This window comes from Durio zibethinus, chromosome 16, assembly GCF_047325235.1.
Source record: "Durio zibethinus cultivar Kanyao isolate XHJ-2024 chromosome 16, ASM4732523v1, whole genome shotgun sequence".
Taxonomy (NCBI): Eukaryota; Viridiplantae; Streptophyta; class Magnoliopsida; order Malvales; family Malvaceae; genus Durio; species Durio zibethinus.
In genome coordinates, this window is record NC_143177.1 from 24476539 (window position 1) to 24498963 (window position 22425).

The window sequence follows — 22425 nt, forward strand, 5'->3', positions numbered from 1 at the left end:
TATTTATCTTCTTTTTTTTTTTTTTAGTATTTCTAACTTCGAATTTTCTTGATTCCTATCTAGATAACCCAAGTGGATCAAGGCAATGAATTGTGAATCCACCATGTGCAATGTGGGTTCAATTCCCATCGTTCATCCATGTCAATTTTTTTTAAAGATGAAAAAATAAAATTTATTTATTTATTTGTTATATTTATTACGACGATGAATAATCAAATTATCATTATATTTATTCTTTTCTAGTTTAAATATGTGCCCCTTATTACTTGAGCAAAATAAAATAATTAAAATCATTATTCATTATAATTAATTAGCTACCTTAACATTTTATCTCTGTCGTTATGAAATTATTATTACTAAAATTTTCATCTGACAGCAAAATATCACACTTTGAAATGTTCGATCTTGATGGCCCAAAAAAAACCTGTTCTATCTGTATAAGCCCAATCCAAAGTTTTGGTTCACGAACCGGCGTTGCTGAATATTTTACTGGTTCACAAGTTGCAAACTAGGTCCATCGAGCTCAATAGTTTTAATAGCCCAGATCAGGGCCCAATTCTCTGCCCTCCGCATGACTCTAACAACGGCTCAATTGCTCAACCTTCGTAATGCTATTTTTCTTTTTGCATGTTGTGCAGTTCTAGATTTCAGGTAGGCCATTTCATCTTAAAACTCTTGGCGAAATTTGAGAAGGGAGATCTGCAAAGATAGGCTTGAAAATATCAAATGAAGAAACTTAGATGTGACATCCCAATCCACGTAAGGAGATTTCAAGGCTTTGTTATGATTAATAGATAAAAGTTTAAATTTAAATTTATGAAATATTTTTTTAAGATAAAATGATAAATTTTTTGAATTAAAATAAATAATATTTTATAAATTAAATGTTGATTTGTACAAATGATATCAAAATTAAATTATTAATCAGATATGAACTAAGTAAAATATTATAAAAATTACTTTTAAAAACTCGAAAGAAATAAATATTATGCGATTGAAAATTATTTTTAAAATTTTAATATCTAATATGATTATAATTCTGTGTGTATGACAGAATCCATCAACGTTAGATTAAATTGTTAAACCGAACCTCCTATAAAATCTCTCTTCTTTGGAAGATCAAAATGCCCTGTTCCGGTCATTCCTTTCTACATGCTGAGCTCATTTTCTTCTATAGAGTAAGCTGTAATATCATATGGGACACTGAGATGCCATAGAAGAAAGGGTGTCCACAATACGATAAGTCCATTTTCCAATTCAATGCTTGTCCCTGAGAAGGTTACTCAGCACAAGGGTTGCCATCCAATCTGCTGATCATAAATATATTAACCACTCACTGATTGCAATGGCTGGTACGCATCTCCCTGTGTATTGCTTTCGTTGCCTCCCAAAATAAACGAGAAGGAACCGGAGAATAAGACTCAGAATAACCATCAAACGAAGCTCCCATTCAGTCCAAAACTTTTTACAATTTCTGTGAATATCCTCTTCAAGTTCTGATTCCTTGATCTCTACATAGAGTAGAGAAATGGGCCAAATGGCAGGTGAAAATTCAAAAAGAAAAAAAAAATCAACTCAATCAATTTAGGGAATTTGATTACATGAAAATATTAGTAGGGAAATGGCCATCCAAGGAGAGTTATAACTACATAAATTCTTAGTTAAGCAATGGATCAAGGCACATATAATTCAATAAAAACCCATTTTTAATTAAAAAAAATGAAAATAAACATTGATAGTTCTGGTTAAAGGGATAAATTTTTTTTTTAAATCTTCGCATTCTCAAAATTAAAAAAATTAATGAAAGAAAGCTATTGAGTATATCATTAGTGGAGAGGTAGCTCCTAGTTTCAGACCCTATAAGAACCTATAATGCTAGCTTTTAGTAGGTCCTATCCCATCCCATCCCATGAATATCCGAACGTGGTGGAGGTAAATGATCCCATCCCAAGAGAAGAGGGGTCAAGTCCCTGAGCTTCCTAGCCATAGTTTCCGAAGGTGACAGGAGACGACAGAATAAGACATCAAAGCAGGCCATTAACTTCAACAACCCAAAGGGTGAATCGGAGTGCGAAATAGAGACGGCGCAGAACAATCATTACGCCGCTCGCCCTTTCATTTATAAACTTTTTTTTTTTTTTTTTTTGCATTTAGAGCTTTCATTATACAGTTGAACACTTCTCACTATAAACTGTTCTTTCACTCTGTTTCTTCTATCACATGCTCTTTGGTATTATTTCTCACATCATTTCTTCATTATTGAAACTTAAGAAAGATCAAGCAAAATAATTGCTTTGATAACATGGGACACTTTTATGATTCTGATCTAGATCAATGATTTTTTTAGGTACTGTTTCGATTTAATGTCAGAAGAATTCTCATGGTTGGAAATTGTATATCAAGACCACTTATTTAGGATATTTGTTTGTCAAAAATCATTTTATGAGTTGAATTTGGTTTAATTTTCTCGTGCCTATCTCTTATTATGCCAGTTCATTGTTTGTATTAGAGCTGCATGAATGTTTGAGGGGAAATAAGAGTTAGAAAGATATAAAAAATAAATTTAATAATCATACCGTTAGGCCAATAATAGGGAAGAAGACACGGTGAAAAAGATTTAAAAGAAGTTGCTTGTTCAATCTAAATAATAAGAAAAGAGATGGGATTGGGTTCATGAGTAATGAGATTTGTGGAGCAAATGGATGTCATGTGTCTGATGACATGTGGCTAAAAACATCCCGTAATTAAGGTTGCAGAAGAAATGTCAGAAGCATTAAACAGGAACGTGCTGAAGAGAGAAGAGAGAAGAGAGAAGAAAACAGAAAGAGGCCTAATGGCTAATGGCTAATGGCTAATGGCTAAAGGCCTATGCAAATGCAATGCAAGGAGCCTCATAGTCATAGTCATAGTCATAGCCTCCTCCATTACAGACCCCAAAGAAAATGAATGACCATAACTCTCCCTCTTCCCTCCCATGCTTTCCTTCAGCCACAGCAATGCCGTGTGAATTTTAACCTGTAATTTTGAGGCTGCTATCACCCCATGATGGCACCATTGGGATTGGGGGGTTCTTTCAATTACCAATTCCCCAACAATACCAATAACAAGAATTTGATTGTGACTCTTTTTAGTTAGTTCTTTTCAGCGAGTATAACAGTTCGGACTTCCATGTTTCCAACCACAAGCATGTTCTTTTAGATTAAAGGGGCCAGGGTTTGTCTTTGTCTTGCACTCACCATTTCGTGGGGCCCTCAACTAGCTGGCTACCTCTCAGGCGACTGTAGATAAGTAACAAAGCTGTAGTGGATGTTGGGGATAACTCTACTGGTTTGAGTGAGTGTGAAAGTTGAAGCTCACAAATTGAAGAAGCGGCCAAAACTGTTTGATGATAAAGAAATGACAAAACTGTATCGTGGAGTGAAATCTCTGATTTGTCAAACTCATATGGCAATCAAAACAAAAGAGTAAAGAAAACTTTATTAACATGTATTGGTAAATGGAAAATACCCAAAAAAATGTTAAGTGAGCAAGAGCTTGCGTTCCAATTTCCACATGATCAAGGTAGGAAATCATTTTGATGATTAAGGATATGATGTAACCCTTACCACCAAATGTCCTGTTTTACATTTTAACTTTTTTTTTTTTGTTTGAGAAGTTCATTTTTATGTAAGAAGAATTTGTAGATTGTAAGTTGTTACCTTTTTCATTCTGAAAGGGGCCTTATGCATTACTTGGGTAATACTGATACAGCTTTGGGGGAAATGCCTGATGCCCTGAACCTTTTATCCTGAAAGAGAGTTTACTTCCAAGAGAGAGCTTTTCTTTTGCTTTTGTGTGTGGAAAAATTAAATGCTGGCAGCAGCAAAATCGGCTTTTTGGCTCATTAGGAATGAAAAAAAAAAAACCATAGCTGCAAATACAACTAACGTAGCTCCTCTCTGGTCAATGATTTATGATGAACTTATCGGTATCATCAGAAACCAATCATTAAACATGTTAAAACCTTACGCGTATTCTCTAACGCTATTCTTCATTCACGCACCTTTTTTTTTATTATTATTAAATTTTATAATTAAAGTGAAAAATGAATTTTCTGATGTTAAATTTATGATACTGATAATACAGCTTAATACAATATATAAATATATATTAGTAGAATCTTGTTCCAATATTTATGGATCATATTACAGTATTTCATGAAATCTTTATTTTTCTGGCATCATGTTGAGACTCATGGGTTGGTAATTGGATACTGTAGTATGGTTATTGCATGTACATCACTTTTCATTCTGTCCATTGCCCATTCGCCTTTTTGTCTTACTTAATCTGTATTTATTAATCTGATTATTATTACTTTTTACATTATTCTTTTTTTTTTACCAATATGGGTTTTCTTTTTTGGAATTACAACAAATTAAAATTTTTTATTTGGAAAAAATATTTTAGCAAGAAGAGTCAATTTTAGTTGGTGGGAGTCTATAAATAGGGGCCTGTTTTGTACTACTTGTCCAAAGTGAAGCAAAGAAGCGTGCTTGCCCCGCATACCTCTCTCACTGAGCCCACTTTTGTAGCAGAGTAAGCAAACAAGGGAAACCTGTCAAGAATCTGTGGCGATGGATATGGAAGGGAAAGTTGTGACATCAAGATTCAAGAGGGTATGTGTGTTTTGTGGGAGCAGCGCTGGCAAGAGGAAATGCTACAGAGATGCTGCAGATGAATTAGCCCAAGAATTGGTACACTCAAATATCTCCCACATAACTCTCTAAAGCCTAGCTCTTTGTTCTTTTTAAATGTTAGTTTTTGTGTTGTTTTTAAAAGGTGGCAAGAAGATTGGACCTTGTTTATGGAGGAGGCAGTGTTGGGTTGATGGGTTTGGTTTCACAAGCTGTTCACCATGCAGGAGGGAATGTTCTTGGGTACTGTCATGAGTCAATAACTCATATCATCAAACTATAGTATACGGTTTCTTAGTTTTGATAAATGTGTGTTCATTTTTTCTGGGTGTTATGTGTTTCCATTGTATTGACCATCAAATTTTATTATGTTTTTGCTTACAGGATCATTCCTAGAACACTGATGAGCAAAGAGGTGCAAATCGAATTCATTTGTTTTCACGAGTACTCTTGGTTTCAAATTTTTGGCCTATTCAATTCTATTTTAGATTTTTAGTCTCTAGCTTTTCAATGATGTTTTGAGAATGTCTCTTGGATGTGGAGCCACAGATAACTGGTGAAACGGTTGGTGAAGTAAGGCCAGTAGCCGACATGCACCAAAGAAAAGCAGAAATGGCCCGCCACTCTGATTGTTTTATTGCCCTACCAGGTCCCATCTCTCTTAAATATACTACGCAATCCAGGCCTTGCCCTTTCTGTTCCACAGTATATCCATAGAGTGCTAATTTGATATCTTGTTTCCTTTCAGGTGGGTATGGAACTTTGGAGGAGTTATTGGAAGTGATAACTTGGGCTCAGCTGGGTATCCATGACAAGCCTGTAAGCGAAACCTGCATAGCGTTCTTGTTTCCATTGTCGAGAAAAAAGCAGTACTTTTGTGGGTCCTCTCTTTTGAAACCTACCTTTTTGTTTCCAAAACTGTGCAGGTGGGTTTGCTTAATGTTGATGGCTATTATAATTATCTACTTACTTTCATCGACAAAGCCGTGGATGATGGCTTTATCAAACCTTCCCAACGCCACATCATTGTCTCTGCACCAAATGCCAAAGAACTGGTTCAGAAGCTTGAGGTAGGTTATTGCCTAAATATAACTGGGATTGGCTCATTTTTGTCATCAAACGTTTGTTCACTCACAAACAATTCAAGGCTCATATATGAAATAGACAATGTGGAGGCTTAGAAAACAGGAATCTTTGTCAGATTACTATCTTGGTTTTCTTATTTTCTCGTGTCTTGTTTGCTTGCAAATGATGGCACTGTTTTGTTTTGATTAGGAGTACGTGCCTGTGCATGATGGAGTCATAGCCAAGGCAAGTTGGGAGGTTGAGAAGCAGCAACAAGCCCCACAACCAGGTGGGGTTCAATGCCAATACTTTGCAGACTGAGATCACTCTCTAGATGGAGAGACATAAAAATGGAAAAGATAGAGAAAAAAGAAAAAAGGTGTTTTAGGCTCTTAGTGTTTTACTCTGATTTTTGGGTCATGTACCAACCATGCCATAAGGATCTGGTAAGGTTTGAATGACAAGAAGATAAAGAACAAGACAAGTGACAAAAGTGGGTCTTTTTTGGTATTAAAAGAGCGAAGCTAAACTCATTTGCTTGAGCATTTAAGTTCATATTTTGGACTTTGGTATTGTACAAATATTATATATATGTAAAGGACAAGAAAATCCAAAAAGTAGCAGCTCTATTATGTATGTATGTCATCTGTCCATGAGCAAGAGCATGCATTACTTTGCTGATAGTTATATTAATTGTTCTCCTTTTGTTCTGTCTTTTAAGGTACTGTTACGGTGAGTGATGATTATGCATTTGCATCATTTGAGGACCTTAAAAGTTAAAACTTGAAATTATGGTTGTGGGGCTTGGTTTTGATCAAGCTGAAGCCCTTCCAACTGGATGACGTGAGGTCTCCTTTTTACAAATTTGAGTTTAGGAGCACATTGCTGCCACAGGAACAGGGAATTTTTGAAGTGTAGCTGGACACTGGAGGCTGTCTTGTTATCTACTGCTGTAACAACTGTGGTGAGATAGAGAGAGAAAGCATAGACAATGATGGATAATTTTTTGCAGAAAACCAGCTTCTTCCAATGGGCAAGTCGAAGTGACTTGCCTTTTGCCTAATGTTATCTGCCTGTAATTTCAACGCTTTTGCTGTACAATAAGTTAAAAACTTTTGAGAAACGCTGCTGATGAGGAGTTTCTTGACCTTTGGTTTGGATGGGACTTTGCTAGAACGTAAATGGAAAGTTTCATATGTTTTCTTCTGATGTGATAGCTTCTCCACATTTCTAGCATGTAATTGTTGCTACTTAATAGCCTTAGTCCTCCAAGCTTGTAGAATCAAGACCAATGTTTTTTCCCATGATTTTGATGCATACTTTTCGCAAAGAATAGTTCAACTCTAGCAAGGGCAAGTTAATTTTTTTTTTTAAGTTATAAAAAAACTTTGAATTTTAATTAAAAAATTTAGCTAAATTTCTATTTTTATTGTATGTAATCAATTTTTTTAATGTTTATTTATATATAATTAAATATTTATTTGAATATGTTAATTTTTTATCAATTAAAATAAAATTTTATGTTATTTTAAAAAATAAATTTTCATATGATATTAATAAAATAAATAAAAATTTATCACTTGAGGTAATTAATATATATAAAAATTAAATAAAACAAAAGTTTTTTTCTTCTCCATTTTTCCCTCTTTTTCTCTAAAATTTCTAATGTTCAATTGATTGTAGTTTAAAAATTAATTGATTCAATATTATCATGAAATTAAATTTTATTTAATTAAAATAAAAAAATTAAAAATTTGATTAATTATAATAAAATATTAAAATCGGGTTCAAATGATTTTTAATTAAAATTTAAGGATATTTTTTACCTTTTAACCTTTTTTATTATTTTTTAACAAAAAAAGTATATAGCTTGAAGATAAAAATAATGTTGCAGATATTAAAATTTATGAATCATTTAAATCTGATTATATCTTATATAAATCAATTAATTTAAATCTTGAATTTCGAAAAAAATTTGTGTAATAATTTTGAAATTTTAGGAGAAAATTTAGGATGTAAACAACAGATGTGGGGTGACATCAATTAATTTATTTATTATAGTAATTGGTTATTCAATGTTGGCATTAGTAAAGCTATCGAAGAAGGAACAACTAATTAAAGGTTATTAATCATTGGGGCCGCAGCCCTCAAAAGCTTACCAACAAGAATGGACTCTGGGCCTGATATGCAATTCAACCTTGTTTTCTCAATAATAATCGGATAAAGGATGCCAAGCTTTTAAGCCAACTCATAATCAGTTTAATCATTAAGACATGCTTTTAGGCCAACTCAGAAACCCTAACATCAACCTAACTTTTTTTTTTTTTTTGTTTTTTTCAGACCATGGCTGCGATTGGCTTTTCTTGTCTCTACCTAATAATTATACTGATTATTTTTTCGTCTATAAAAAAAATATTTTACATCAGTAAATTGATCAAATATTCTCTCTGTATTTTTTTTAATATTCAAAAATTTTAATTTTTTATATATTAAAATCAAGAATTTTTTAAAATTTTCAAATCTTTGTTCATGAAATGAAATGAACTGCTGATAAAACTTTTGTTGTTCATAATAAAAATTTGCAGTAGCTCTTGAAGAAAGGTGAAACCGTGTTATACTTACCACTGAATGAACTTCCTGGGAAAAGTATTAAAACATGAAGCCAAAGCTTTGAAAAATTCTTGAAAATTGCTGCGAAACCTACCTTTGTATGCTTGTAATAGTTTTGCCTCATCAAAGCACCGTCTGAAAATAAAGACATTATTATTGTTTACCCAAAGAACATTTCTTTACTATAAAATATATTCCCTCGTCTCAATTTGTTTAGATGATATTAATTTTTATGAAATTTAACAAAAATTAATTTTAATGTATTTAATATTAAAATTAAATTTTATTAATATCAAAAAATAAAAAAAATAAAATATAAAAAGAAATATTTTTAGATATTAAAAAAACGATAATTTTAAAATATTAAAAAAAAAAGGACAAAAAATATGTCATTTACCGAATAAAGGAAAAAGACTTCTTGGCGTTTCCTGCAAAGGCATCTCAGTCAAAGTATATCCATCAAAGCCACGAAGCTGGTTTCCTTTTAAACAAACTTATAATAATGAGACTAATAGGTGAGAAAAAAGGAATTAGTAAAATAAATACTATGAGTCAAAATATGCTAAATTTTTTTTTTTTTTGAGACTTAATTAAGTCAATTCATCGTTCCTTTCTTTATAAAATTATTTAATGTATTTATAATTTATTTTTTATTTTCAAATTAGGATAAATTTTATAAAAAATTAAGATAAAGATAGTCATATTGCTCCTATTTAAGGATTAATTTACATCTTCCCATTGGATGGAATCATCAAATCAAAAGTTTAGTAATTGTTTGAGGTATAAATCGTGGTGGTAGTTCGATAGTAATTTCTATTTTATATATTAATCAAAAGAATTACGGCTAACATGATTTTTTATCTTATATTAATTTTTTAGGATCATATTTTAAGATATGTATAGTTGAAAAAATATATATATTTTTTAGATTTATTGAATAATATCTTTTAAAATAATTATATGAATTAATTGAATTAAATTTTAAATTTTAAATTTAATTTTTAATCAATTAATTAGTCACAAAATTAAATTGTAGTTGCATCAATATAGCAATACGATATTAATGTTTGATGTAGGATTAGTTCTTCTAGCCTTTTTTGGTTTAGTTTTTCTCTTGAGATGGGCCTTACTTTCAAGTGTTCTAAGCAAAGTACAGTGCTTCATTCATGCTTTGTAGTTTCTTATTTTGTGAGTTTTACTTATCTGCTTAGAATTTTTATGTGGAAAACGCATCCCACGCACTCAAAGCAAGTTTCAATATGTGATTTGAAAAAAAAAAAAAAAAAACCATAGGCAATAGAACCAGAGCAGAACAATTCTGTTGTACTGAAACTTGCCATTACTGTAGGTGTAGCTCTAAACGAAAAGCCAAAAGCCCTGCATTTCTTCTTAATTGAAAAATAAAATTATGATATTCCAATATACCATTGAGAGATTATAAAGATCTATTATAATATATAAGTAAAAAATAAAATTTAAATTTAAAAAATATATTTTTATAAAATAAAATTAAAAATTTTTAAATTAAAATAAATAATATTTCACAAATTTGATGCGGTAATAATGAACTGTTGGATGGTAATTAATAGTTATGACCAATTCAAATAAAGCTAATGACAGGATTGGAACGACTAAGAGACTTGCTGACTACTGGTTTCTTTTAGAAACTTGAATCTGCAATCTTAGTTCATTTGTTCAAAGATCAAATTACGTGACAGAAATTTACCTGGAAAAACCTCGGCATACCTTGGAATTTCCAAGTGAATGACCTCGGGATACCTTGGAATTTTCAAGTGAATGACCACAAACAAAAGAACTCGCAGATCAAGTCGTTGTCCACCTAGCTCAGCCTCTCACTGGAATATTAGCCACTGCTGACTTTATTGTGTTTAAGCGTGTGGGTTCCACCGTTTTGGAAAGACCTCAATCCCCTTTCTTGCAGATGCTTCTAATCTTTCACGACTTCTTGGGTGCTGACTTGGTCTTTTCCCTCCTATTAATCACTGTTCAAACATTTATAAATATGTCTCAAACCAAGCTGAAACCCTGAAAAATAAGTAACTATAGCTGTATTGAGTATAGCCATACTAAACACTACGAGCAGCCAACCCAATATGGATGATACCACCCCCAAGATTGAACTTCCAGGCTTCAGATTCCATCCTACCGAGGAAGAACTCCTCAATTTTTACCTCAGAAACATGATCTATGGCAAGAAGTTGGGTTATGATATAATTGGATTTCTCAACATCTATCACCATGATCCCTGGGACTTGCCTGGTACGTATGATTTCATTTGTTTGTTTAATGGTATAGGCAGCTAATATGATTGGTTATGCTTAACATGTTTTTGTTTATTAATGTTTTACAGGATTGTCAAAGATTGGAGAGAGGGAGTGGTATTTCTTTGTGCCTAGAGACAGGAAGCATGGCAATGGAGGGAGGCCTAACAGGACTACTGAAAATGGGTTCTGGAAAGCCACTGGTTCTGACCGGAAAATTGTGAGCTTATCTGATCCAAAGCGGATAATTGGCCTGAAAAAGACTCTTGTTTTCTATAAGGGGAGAGCGCCACGAGGAAGCAAGACTGATTGGGTCATGAACGAGTATCGTCTCCCAGATGGTTGCTCCTTGCCTAAGGTATCTTGTTCATTTTCCAAGTCAATCTACATTATCAGGGGATTACTAAAAAAGACATTTTATTCTAATGGTAATGTCATTGTCATTTTATTCTCTGAAATGTACAGACATTTTTTTCTGATTTTTTGTATGATTGATGAATGCAGGACATAGTTCTGTGCAAGATATACAGGAAGGCAACATCCTTGAAAGTCCTGGAGCAAAGGGCAGCACTGGAGGAAGAGTTGAAGGCAATGAACAACACATCTCCTTCATCTCCACTGTCATCCTTGGAGGCCATCTCTCACAGCAGCCCAAAAGAAGAATTGGTGCCATCAATTTCTGTACCCCAAGTGGTCTTCAAGAAAGAAATTGAAGAAGAAGATACGATAGAAGAGAAAAGATCAGATGGAATAGCAAAGGAGAAAAAAATTTCTTCAGCATCTCTGCATTTGCCATTAGGCAAGGAAATTTTGCCAGAGCTTCAACTACCCAAAATGCTCAGTGACTGGACCCAGGATCAATTTTGGACTCAATTAAACAGTCCTTGGTTCCAAAATCTGACACCCTATGCCAACATCTTGAATTTCTAGTGCCTAATTTACTATGCAAAGCTATATCTAGACTGACTAGCCTGAGAGGATCACCAACGTTTTTACAGCTTCAAGCTTGGAAGCCTTTGCTGTTTCTGTCAATGAAAAAATTTGCCCAAATGTTTACATCTAATTTGCTTGGTCTAAGTTTGGATGTTCACTTGTTTTAATGGAAAATTGGAAATTTCATGACAAGCAAAATAAAAACAACTTAGTCGCTAACTTGCTATAACTGAGATGGTAGATGAACCTTGAAAAATTGGTTCATGGGCAAGCCTACGTAACACTGTCTTTCGTTTCAGTACAAAAAGGCCGAAGGGAATGGAGAAGGGAAGGATAGGCCGGAGCCGCTCAGTCGAGCATGACAGAACCCAACTCGTCAGCCCTACTTTCCTGCCTCCACTGGTGTCTCGCTCAATATTAATTTGGCGATTCATATAATATAAATTATTAAAATTTATGTATTTATATTATATTTTTTATAAAAATTATGTGTCATAACTTATATTAATATGAAATTATAAAATATTTTTTTTTATTTCATTAAATTTATTTATAATTATTATTAAAATTTTAAATTATATCACTTTATTATTTTATTTTAATATTACATTTATATAATGTTATTATATTATATTTTAAATTATCAAATTTCACCACTCCATATATCTACTAAATTAAATATATATTTTTAATTTTGTTTTACGAATTTGTATCAGCCTAAACTTAAACATACAAAATGGTTTTAACATGTTTTCAAGGAATAACTTGATAAAAAAAATGGGCCTTTTTTTTTTTTTTTTAATTTTTGGGCTTCTTTTGCTTTTTTGGATTTTTTTTTTATTTGATTACCTTCTAATGTTATGGTTCAACGAGCAAATGTTTTAGTCTTTGACATCCATTGATTTGGATGACGCTACATTGAGTCATAGACTAAAGGGAGAAATACCATAAATAAATTTGTTGGTAGGAGTCCATATATGTTCTTGTACGATTATTTTATTGGTCTGTTTACCCTCGAATATGAAAATTTTATAAATCAAACTTAATTTAAATTATGTCGTTAACAAAATAATGCAAAAACTATTTATATACTTAAATTCTTTTAAATTCGTAATTTTTAAAATTTTGATCCACGTACATGTCATTTGAATTGATAATTAGTTATGAATTTGATAAATATATATAATTTAGCATATGCTTAGGAATAATAGGATAATAAAAAGAGTTTTATGCTTTATTTAATTTGATAATTTATAACATATAAATTCATAAATATGTAGTTAGATTTAATAAATAGTGTTATCACTAATTTTTTTTAGATGTGATTGAACACCTATTGAATCTATCACTTTAAGGAGCTTCTAAGCTTGACTAAAAATTTTTAAAAGAATAAATTTTTGTCTACTAATCAGAATAGAGTTCAGAAGTTTAATTACATATAGAAAAGGTTACAACACCTTCACATGCCTATCTGAAGGATGGTAGCTTTTTTTAGTTGAAATTATCCTAAAATCTTGATTATGATGGTCTTAAATTTTAATGTTGAATATTTAAAATAACTTTTAAGATTATCTATCAATTTGATAAAACTCTTAAAAATATTCTCTCATCTCAAAAATATTCAAGAGTTTCATTTATTTTCTTGAAGAGGCTTCGTCATGAAAAAAAGATTTAATTATCTTTTATTTTGAATTTTTATTAAAAATATATCTAATTATTTCACCATTTGGACTAATTTTGAAATATTTTGTCACATAAAAATTTCTTAGATAAAAATTTCTTAGATAATAAGTCATTTGTGATTACCAAAATTTTCATCTTCGAATTTTATTTTTTATGTATAAGTTTTCTTTTAAAATTTTTCACCATTTTGGTCAATTTAAAATTTTTTTTTATTTCTAATTTTTTCACAATTTGAGTTTATTTAGAAATTTTTTTTTTATCTTTGAAAAGAAAATAATATGACAGTTTTTTTTTTTAAGTTTCATTTAAATTCTTTCATAATTTAGGACAAATTTAAAAAAAATTTTAACCTAGAGATTTCTTAAAAAATTTACTATTTAAAATCTCTAAGATTTTCATCCTTGGATAATTGTCAAATATTTTCAACAAAAAAAATTTTTATTTAAAAAAGAATATAATTACTTTTATTAAAATTTTATCTAAATTATTCTACAATTTGAGATAAATTTAGAAAAAATTTTTACTTAAAATTTTTTTAAGAAGTTTACCATTAGAAATTTCTAAGAATCTCATCATTAGGTAATTAGTATTTCATTCCAAAATTTTTATTAAATTTTTTATTTTTTATTTTTTAAAAAAAACTAAAAATAAATATTAATTATTATTATTGAAACTTTTTCTAAATTATTCAATCATTTGGGTTAAATTTAAAAAAAAATTTCTCACCTAAAAATTTTATAAAAATTTACTGTTTTAAATTTCTAAAAATTACATCATTGGATAATTATTATTTATTCTTAAAAAATATTTTATTTTGTTTTATATTTTTTATTTTTTCTAAAATTTAATCATGCAAAAAATATTAAAAACAAATAAATAAATAAAATAAACAAAAAAATAAAAAAATACCAAAATAAAAAAATAAAAAAATGGCTCGACGATTGAATGGTTCAGCTTAGCTCGACTTGAGATCAAGGCTGGAATGGGTCAAAAAGTAGGTCAACGCTTCGAGTCGAGTTGACCTGAATAGAAACACACAGATTTTAGGGCCGTTTAAATGTCAAAACAACGTCATTTTCGGTTTGGTATAAATAAGCTAAAATTTTCTTTTTTCCTTAAGTTTCTTCTTCCCTATTTCTCTCCTTTCTCCTTTCTCTCCCCCTCTCTCTAAAATCAAATGAACTCCAATTGAATATTTATCAGACTTTGAAAAATCTTGCCGAAATCTAAGTTTGTGTGTGATTCAAGTTTATATTTATAGGGAGTAGGTAGAAGAGTTTCTGATTGACCATGAATCCACCGTTGATAGGATTTTTGTATTATTACAAAACACACTATTTATCTTATATATATTGAATCCAACTACAATTCTGCATTCATGGCAAAAATTATTTATTTTTTTTTAACTCTTTTTTTCTTTTATTATTACTATTGTCCCATTATCTTAACACATAATTTAATAATACCAAAAACTAAAGATAAATCAAATGAAAAAACAAACGAAAAATCAGAGATAAGCAAATAACAAATAAATAAATAATCAACAAAAAGATAAAACTCAAAGAAAATATAAATAAATAACTAAACAAATAAATAGATAAATAAATAAATAAAACATAAAATAATGAATAATTGGGCTTAATAGTTGGACTCTATTGAGCAAGGCTCAATTGGTTCGGGCCTAAACCAAATAAAATGTCTACAATAATAACTTTAATAAGGTGGAACAACATTCAAGATTAGATCAAAGTTAAAGTTGAATTTATAGAGAAAGCAAAATTTATAGGGATATTTAATCTTGCCTTCCAACTCTGATTTAGCTATCAATTTTAAGCAATTTTTTGTCTATAAGATTTTATTAATGTTTTTAAATTTAATCCTAAAATTTCTAATTTTCGATAAAGATATAACTTGCAAGTTGCTTTAAATTTTAAGATATTAAGATTCAAATCTTTTAAATTCTCATTGTATATGTATGTATTCATCATTATAAAATCATCAAAAAAATAATTAATGTTATAAAACAAACGAATTTGTGTGCGAACATTGGTTTTATTTTATATTTTATATTTTATATTGTTAACTTGTAAATATATAATATATATAATCTTAAAATATTTTTAAATCGGAAATTTGTTTCGAAGATTAATGAAAGTATATATTTAGATAAACAAAATAAATAAATAAATAAATAAATCAAGTAAAATGGAACTTAGCAAAATAGAGATTAGGCTCATGTGGTCTTAAAAGGCTGAAATTGGGCTTAACAGGCCCAATGGTTTATCTAAAGTTCTAGCCGTTTTCACTAGCATGAACGTGCGTACGCAATTGGCATGATTGAGTTTATCAAGTTTTTTAGTAGAATCCTGAATTTTAGTGTCGTGCAGGAGGCTGGCAAGATCTGCAGGCTCAACTTCTCCACATCTTGCAGAGTATAGAAAAATGGCTGGACTTTGATGATTGATGTTTCAAGATTATTAAGCTGTCTGCCTAACTGAAAGGCATGCATGACAATTTCATTGATTAAAACGTGTATAACACTTGAATTTCAGCCTGTCATCTTGCTTAAGTAATGCATCCATCCATGTGAATCATGACATTGAGGTTTTGCAGATTGATAATTGTTTTTTTCTTTTGTCTCTTGTTTTCAGAACTCTTGGAGGTAGCTCATCTTGGGAAGAAGAAGTAAAACCTTGTCCAATTTCTTTTACTGGGGATTTTTTTTCTTTTTTTTGGTTTTATCTGAAAAGAAAGGTAAAATAAGACATGCAATGGTTATAATAGTATGCACAAAAGAGTAAACAATTGTAGTATGGAAAGAGTATTTCATTTATATGTGTATTTCATTTCTGTACATGATTGACAGATAGAGGTAATCAAAATTTTCTACGAGGTAAGGCTGCTGAGAAGGGAGACTCTAGCTTTGAACATACACCTGAAGAGGCAGTCGAATCCATCTCCAAGAACTTGAATACACAGCTCCAAGTCTTTTAGATGGTTTTGGATGTCAAGGTTCGTGATGTTCTCAGATTTGCTCATCTTCTGACTCGCAAGGGATTTTAAAGCAGTATCAACCTTTTCAAATCCATTTATGTCTTTTCCTGCTTCCTCCCAAGTTATTCTTTTGTGATGCATTAGTTTCGAAAATAATAACCAACTTCCAGGCTTCGGCCCATTGATCAGAGATAACAAATGGTTAAACATGGAAGAAGTGACTGATTCAACCTCTCGGAGCATGCTAACAATGGCCTTTGTCTCATGATCCTCTGAAGGAGAGAAAATTTGTTTTGTTTGTATGCCCTTCAGATTTCCCAATGCCTTGTGGATAGTCTTTTTGACAACTTTCCTGGAGGTTAAGTACTTCCTCACCTCACTTACAAGCTCAATTTCACCACTCTTCCTTCTACGCAAAGCTGATTGAAGTTCATTTGCGCTTTCCTTTGTTCGCAGCACAACATCCTTAGTAGTGCTACACAGGTCCAGGAGCCTAAGAGAACCATCCAACAATCATCAACCCATTCCTTATGTTGTTCTTGGGCTAAAGCTTGCTGGAATAAAGGCAGTTGAAGAAACTTATCAACACACACATACAAAACCTGAAAGCCATTTAGTTTATGGCTTATTGATGATGATGACGATGATGATGAGGTAGATGTAGCTGCAGAAGCCCTTAATCTGTTCAAATGCTCATTAACCTCTATAGCTAGTGGATGCTGTGTAGATGGGAGGGGAAAGCTGTTACAGCGAGTGTGGTGAATAGTTTGGGTAGCCATTTTTTCTTCTGAGGTAAGATACCTAATTGTTGAATGTTTCTTGCGATTGCTCTGCAGAACTAGGCATTTGCCCCAATACATATATCAGGTCATGGAGATGAAAGGAATCATAAATACTTCCTCTATCTGCTAATGCCAACATAATTTGGCTCTGATCAAAGGGTGTCAGCAATTTTCATGCAATGTCTCCCATCCACCAGTTCCCCAGCTCACTATCCAAGTATATATGTTAAGATACATATCCTAGGGGTTTTCATTGCGTACGTTGATACCATCCAAGCTGCCAATGCACGAGAGCTGTTGACATTGTTTCATCTAAATAACAAAAGCAACAATTAATTGTTTTCACGTGTGTAAGCGGACAGACTAATTCATTTCCATTTGTTGGGGTAAGCTGTCCCTCGAGAGTTGGGGACAATTGTTGCATAATTGTTCCTAGAAAAAAAAAATTTATTGTGCGATTTAATCATGGCAAAAAAATTAAAAAAATCTAATATAGAGGTCAAGTATGGAGCCAAAGGATCCAATTAGAAGTCCAAAATCATGTACTTACATATATAGTAATTTGATAGTGCTCTGTTTTTCCTCTATTAAATCTTTTAGAGCAACCACAAGGTCAATTTGTTTTGAGGCAAAGTAATGGACCTTTTGAACACAAAATGAAAGGCAATTTCAAACGAAAATTTAAATCATTCGAGTATTAATGGCTGGCCATCCTCCTCACTGGCACTTTTTTATACACAATTATGTTGTTGATCAAAGTTAAATTATTAATTGATCAAATGATTCATGGCTTTAAACTTGATTGCCAAACAACTAAAACATGGGGTTGAACAAGAGGAATCCTGACAGCTCAGATATTCAAAGCAAAATTTCAGAAAATCTTCCAAGATACAGAATGTAATAATAGGGGGTAAAGCCGGTAGGGTTAATGGTTGAAACAATGTGCCAGGCATTCAAAATTTAGAATTAAAATTTATGGCTCAAGTTGCATTAGTAACCTCTAAATTCAAAAACAAGCTTCCAGATAGACAATTAAATTATTTCAAAGCAAGAAAAGAGAGAAAATTTGTGGAAAGAATATTGTATTACTTTCGGATTAACAATTTTTATACATGTAAATATCAAGATTTTAACAGTTGAGGATGTTGAGAACAGTGACTCTGGCATGGATCAAACACCTACAGGGACTTTCAAGCCCTTCTTCAAGATCTTGAATGCATAACTCTGAGCTTTGGAGCTCATTTTGCACATTCTCAACGTGCTTCATGTTTGCAGATTTGATGAAGGAACGCATTGCAGCTTCAGCATTTGCAATTTCATTTGTTTTTTGTTCTTCTTCCTCACAGATTACTCTTTTCTGGTGCATTAATTTGGAAACTAGTGACCAGCGGCTCAACTTTGATTCTGTTTCTGGCCCTGAAATAAAGGACAAGAAGGATTTGAGCACGCTTATGGTAACTGCTTCTACTTCTTTTAAGATGCTGACTACAGCTTCATTTTCACCATCCTTGCTGAAGGAACAGCTGCTAAGTTTATTTTCCATGGGCTTCAAATTCTTTAAGGCCTTACAGATTGCCTTTTTCACCGCCTTCCTGGAGGTTAAGTATTTCCTAACCTCATCAACAAGCCCTTCAACGTCTCGTCTTCTGCGAAAAATTGATTGAAGTTCTTGTGTGCCCTCCTTGGTTTGCAACAAGGCATCCTTGGCAGTGCTACATGGATCCAAGAGCATGAGAGATGCATCCAAAAGTTCTTCAACCCATTGCCATTGCTGCTTTTGGGCTAGAGCTTGTTGAGTGAGTGGCAACTGAAGCAACGTATCAACATATTCATGCAAATCTTGAAGACCATTTAGTTTATGGCCGATTGATGATGATGTAGAGGCCGATTTAGATGCCCTCAATCGGTTCAGATTCTCATCAATTTGTGAAGTGATGGGGTGTTCCCTTGAAGGCAAGCTGTTTGAGCGAGAATGGTAAGAAGGTTGGATATTCGAAGGAGAGGTAACCATTTTTCTTGTTTTAGAGAAGAAAGAAGGCCTTACAATTGTGTTTTCAACTCAGTCTTGCTATTTGCTCAATTCCCCTTATCATCTGCTGAACATATATATTACAGATTCAGGGGAGAGACATGAGGAATCTCATTCTTTTTAAATATCAATTAGAAGTAACATGGGCTTGATTTGGATCTACACACTATCACGAAAATGTTTGTGTTGTGTCTCCTCTCCACCATTAAAACAACTCATCTTCAATAAAAACTTATATTCAATAAAAGGATACCAATACAATAATAATGAATCATTGCTTTGAACTTGTCTGTCATTGCATTGTTGTTGAATTTGTTCTGCAAGAGGGAGGCAAGATCCGCTGCTTGACTTCTATACCTCTTTCCTGGCTACAGAAATATGAGTTTCTATGATTTTATCAGGAAAGCATGCACTTTGCTGCATTTTCTTTTTGATCATGGGAAAAAAGAAAGCAAATTTCTTGAAGATTCAACTCTCCCCTACAGAAATTGTCACGGATTGAGACATAACACGACTATATTACTTTGAAGTAAAACTCCAATGTAATACAAAGTCTAATCCATAACCATTGAAAAATCCTCACATAAAATAAAGTTCTCAAAAAGTTTTAATATCTTTAAAATAACTAAATAACAAGTTTTGGTTTAATGTCGAAGTATTACAACTAAAAAAAATAATACTTCATAAAATCTTATTCTCTAAATAATTCTCCAATGCTTAGATTCTTCTAGTTCCTCATAAGATTAATTATGCTTATCATTCATATCATCTGTAAAAAAAAAAAATGAATAATAAGCAAACCATAGCTTAGTAAATATAGGCTCACATACTTTACCAGATCAAACGTTGTTTTCATACATATGATATAGATCATTTCAAAAACATTTATTAACTCATAATATAAAAAATAATTCAAAAATCAACATTCTATCAAACATTCGTAGATCATAAATCAATGTCAAACATGTCACAAATCATGGATCAATTAGTAAAAGTCATTCATCACAAATCATCATTATTATTCATTTATCGTTAGCTAAAGTCAATGCTATAACATGTGATATTGACAATATCGACAAATTCATCATCATGATCATTGTTAATTATTATAACCCACTAGCTAGGACCTTACGCTAACTACCATAACCCATTAGCAGGACCATATGATCATGTTTATACTAACTACTATTACCTGTTAGCCAGAACTAGCCAGAACTATAAAACTAATTCTAGTGTCAATGATCTCACTTTTCAGGGATGTAAAACATATATATCATAAAATCATTTTTTAAACATAAATCATTCTTTCATTTCATTCATTAGCATGATCCATCGTTTATATAAAGAAATGCAAAATAATCGTATGCTTGATTTTATTTTTATACATCGAAAATAATGAAATAAAACATTCATTCATTTAGAAAATACATATATACATAGATTCAATAACAAGCAAAGTATGTGAGATTTTATTTATCTCTTTTTAATTCTACCACTTAATTTTTTTCCCTAAATAATTAACTGCCTATTTAAGATAATTTCAACATAATAGTAATTAATCAACCCATTTGAAATCACTTATACCAAAACAATTAAGTTAAACAAGAATTAACTCAAATAACTAATTTTGACAGCTTGCGCTACTTTCACTAAAACAATCATATCTCAAGATATTCAACTAGGAATTAAAATCTTTTTAATTCGTTAGAAACTAGACTCGATAAACTTTCTAATCATATATGACCCGTCTCTTGTTTTCTCGTTGATTAATTATAATAATTTTTGCAATCCACGTCAGATACTACTACCAGACAGCCTGTATACCTTTTAATAAACATTACGTATTTATTCATAGGAAACTTCAAATTCAATTTCATTTATTTCGTTGGAAAGTAGACTCAATAAGCTTTCTAAACATATATAGCCTAATCTGTAAATCCTTGTATAAAAATTAAGAGGAATTTCGTAATTCCTACCAACTGCTATTACTAGGCAGCCTGCACATCTTTAAGTAAATATTAAACTACTTTTCATAAAAAAATTCAGAATTGATTTCTGCTTATTTTATTGGCAAGTAAATTCAATAAGCTTTCCAATGATATATAATAATCATATTAATATTTAATCATTTAATACAAAATATGACCTTAATCTATCACTACAAACATCAGGGTTCATATCAGGATTCATGCAAAAAAAAAATTTTCTTTTCTATTCTCATCAAATTTTTGTTTCCTATTTTTACAATAATAAAATCACATTACCAACTTTTTCAACACTTAATTAGACCCTAATTAAAGTCTAAATTATTTGCCCAAACTAATCTTGAAGAGGAATAATAAAAACCCTAAAATCTTAAGATTTCTTGATTACAAATTACATCTTAAAACTTAACAATCAACACTTCAAAATTAAAGAAAATTATTTCTCACCTCTGCCAGACAATTCTCCTTACAATTTTTGTTGTTACTCTTCACTTGGAATCTTTCAATTTTTCTGTAGAAGAAACAGGGGAGAAATAAGCTTTTATTTTTTTTTGGATTAGTCATTAACTGAAAATTATAGAATAAGTTAATCCTATTAAAAAAATTAAGCTATTTATCAATAGATCCTCTACATTTCTCATTCTTTACTAAAGAATCTCTCCGACAATTTTCCACAAAGCAACCCTTGTATGATCTGAATCAACTTGATTAGTATTTAATCATTTGTTCTGGTTATTTTTTGAGACAATAGGAATCTTGACATATTCATGAACAACGGATTAAAATTGCACAAGGTAATTCAGGGTTCAAAAAACTTGTTACAGAGATATTCATTTTTTCTTCTAGAGGAAACAAGCCTAATTGTTGAATGTTTCCAGCAATTTACTATGCAGTAGTATGTATCAGCTCATATATATATATATATATATATATATATATATATATATATATATATATATAATCAGGTCATAGAGACAAATGAAATCTCAAATGCTTCTTCTATCGGCTAAGTTTTTTTACTCAATTTCGATCTCGATCTAAACACTCTGTCAGCATTGTTTATGCAATGTCTCCCCTCGACCAACTCTAGCTCACTGTCAAATTAAGTTGAAATATAAATCCTATGAGTATCTTTGCACACGTTGATATTATCCAAAATTGGCCATGCACAAGTTAGCTGTTGACATTGTTTCATCTAAACAAGAAAACTGCAACAATTAAATGTTTGCACGAGTGCAGGAACATATATTACTCAATTTTTCTCCCCAGAAAGAAATGTCACTAAATATATTTAATCTTTGAGGTTATCTGGAGTCAAAGCTATGGAGATTCGCACTCAATTTACAAGATATTATTTGTTATATCTGAAAATCTTATGGTTTTAACTAG

At 31.2% G+C, this 22425-nt stretch overlaps 3 protein-coding genes and 1 pseudogene across 4 annotated transcripts; 2 read left to right on the forward strand and 2 right to left on the reverse strand.

The window, feature by feature from the left end:
• The first annotated feature begins 4529 nt into the window (after window positions 1-4529).
• Window positions 4530-6981, forward strand: LOC111298757 (cytokinin riboside 5'-monophosphate phosphoribohydrolase LOG5-like; annotated as a pseudogene). The gene is made up of 7 exons (XR_016328807.1): window positions 4530-4733; window positions 4819-4916; window positions 5058-5088; window positions 5223-5322; window positions 5422-5492; window positions 5600-5743; window positions 5949-6981. The product of XR_016328807.1 is annotated as a cytokinin riboside 5'-monophosphate phosphoribohydrolase LOG5-like (transcript).
• Window positions 6982-10391: 3410 nt separating this feature from the next.
• Window positions 10392-11680, forward strand: LOC111298758 (NAC domain-containing protein 6-like). Its single transcript, XM_022893485.2, has 3 exons — window positions 10392-10628; window positions 10720-10988; window positions 11135-11680. Exons 1-3 carry the CDS (start codon window positions 10463-10465, stop codon window positions 11558-11560), a joined length of 861 nt encoding a protein of 286 aa, XP_022749220.2. The 5' UTR covers window positions 10392-10462; the 3' UTR covers window positions 11561-11680.
• A 4452-nt stretch (window positions 11681-16132) lies between these two features.
• On the reverse strand, window positions 16133-17019 carry LOC111298420 (uncharacterized). Its single transcript, XM_089744978.1, has 2 exons — window positions 16838-17019; window positions 16133-16733 (listed from the first exon to the last, which is right to left on the reverse strand). Exons 1-2 carry the CDS (start codon window positions 17017-17019, stop codon window positions 16133-16135), a joined length of 783 nt encoding a protein of 260 aa, XP_089601104.1.
• Window positions 17020-18151: 1132 nt separating this feature from the next.
• Window positions 18152-19033, reverse strand: LOC111298421 (uncharacterized). Its single transcript, XM_022893135.2, has one exon. It carries the CDS (start codon window positions 19031-19033, stop codon window positions 18152-18154), a length of 882 nt encoding a protein of 293 aa, XP_022748870.2.
• Window positions 19034-22425: the final 3392 nt, after the last annotated feature.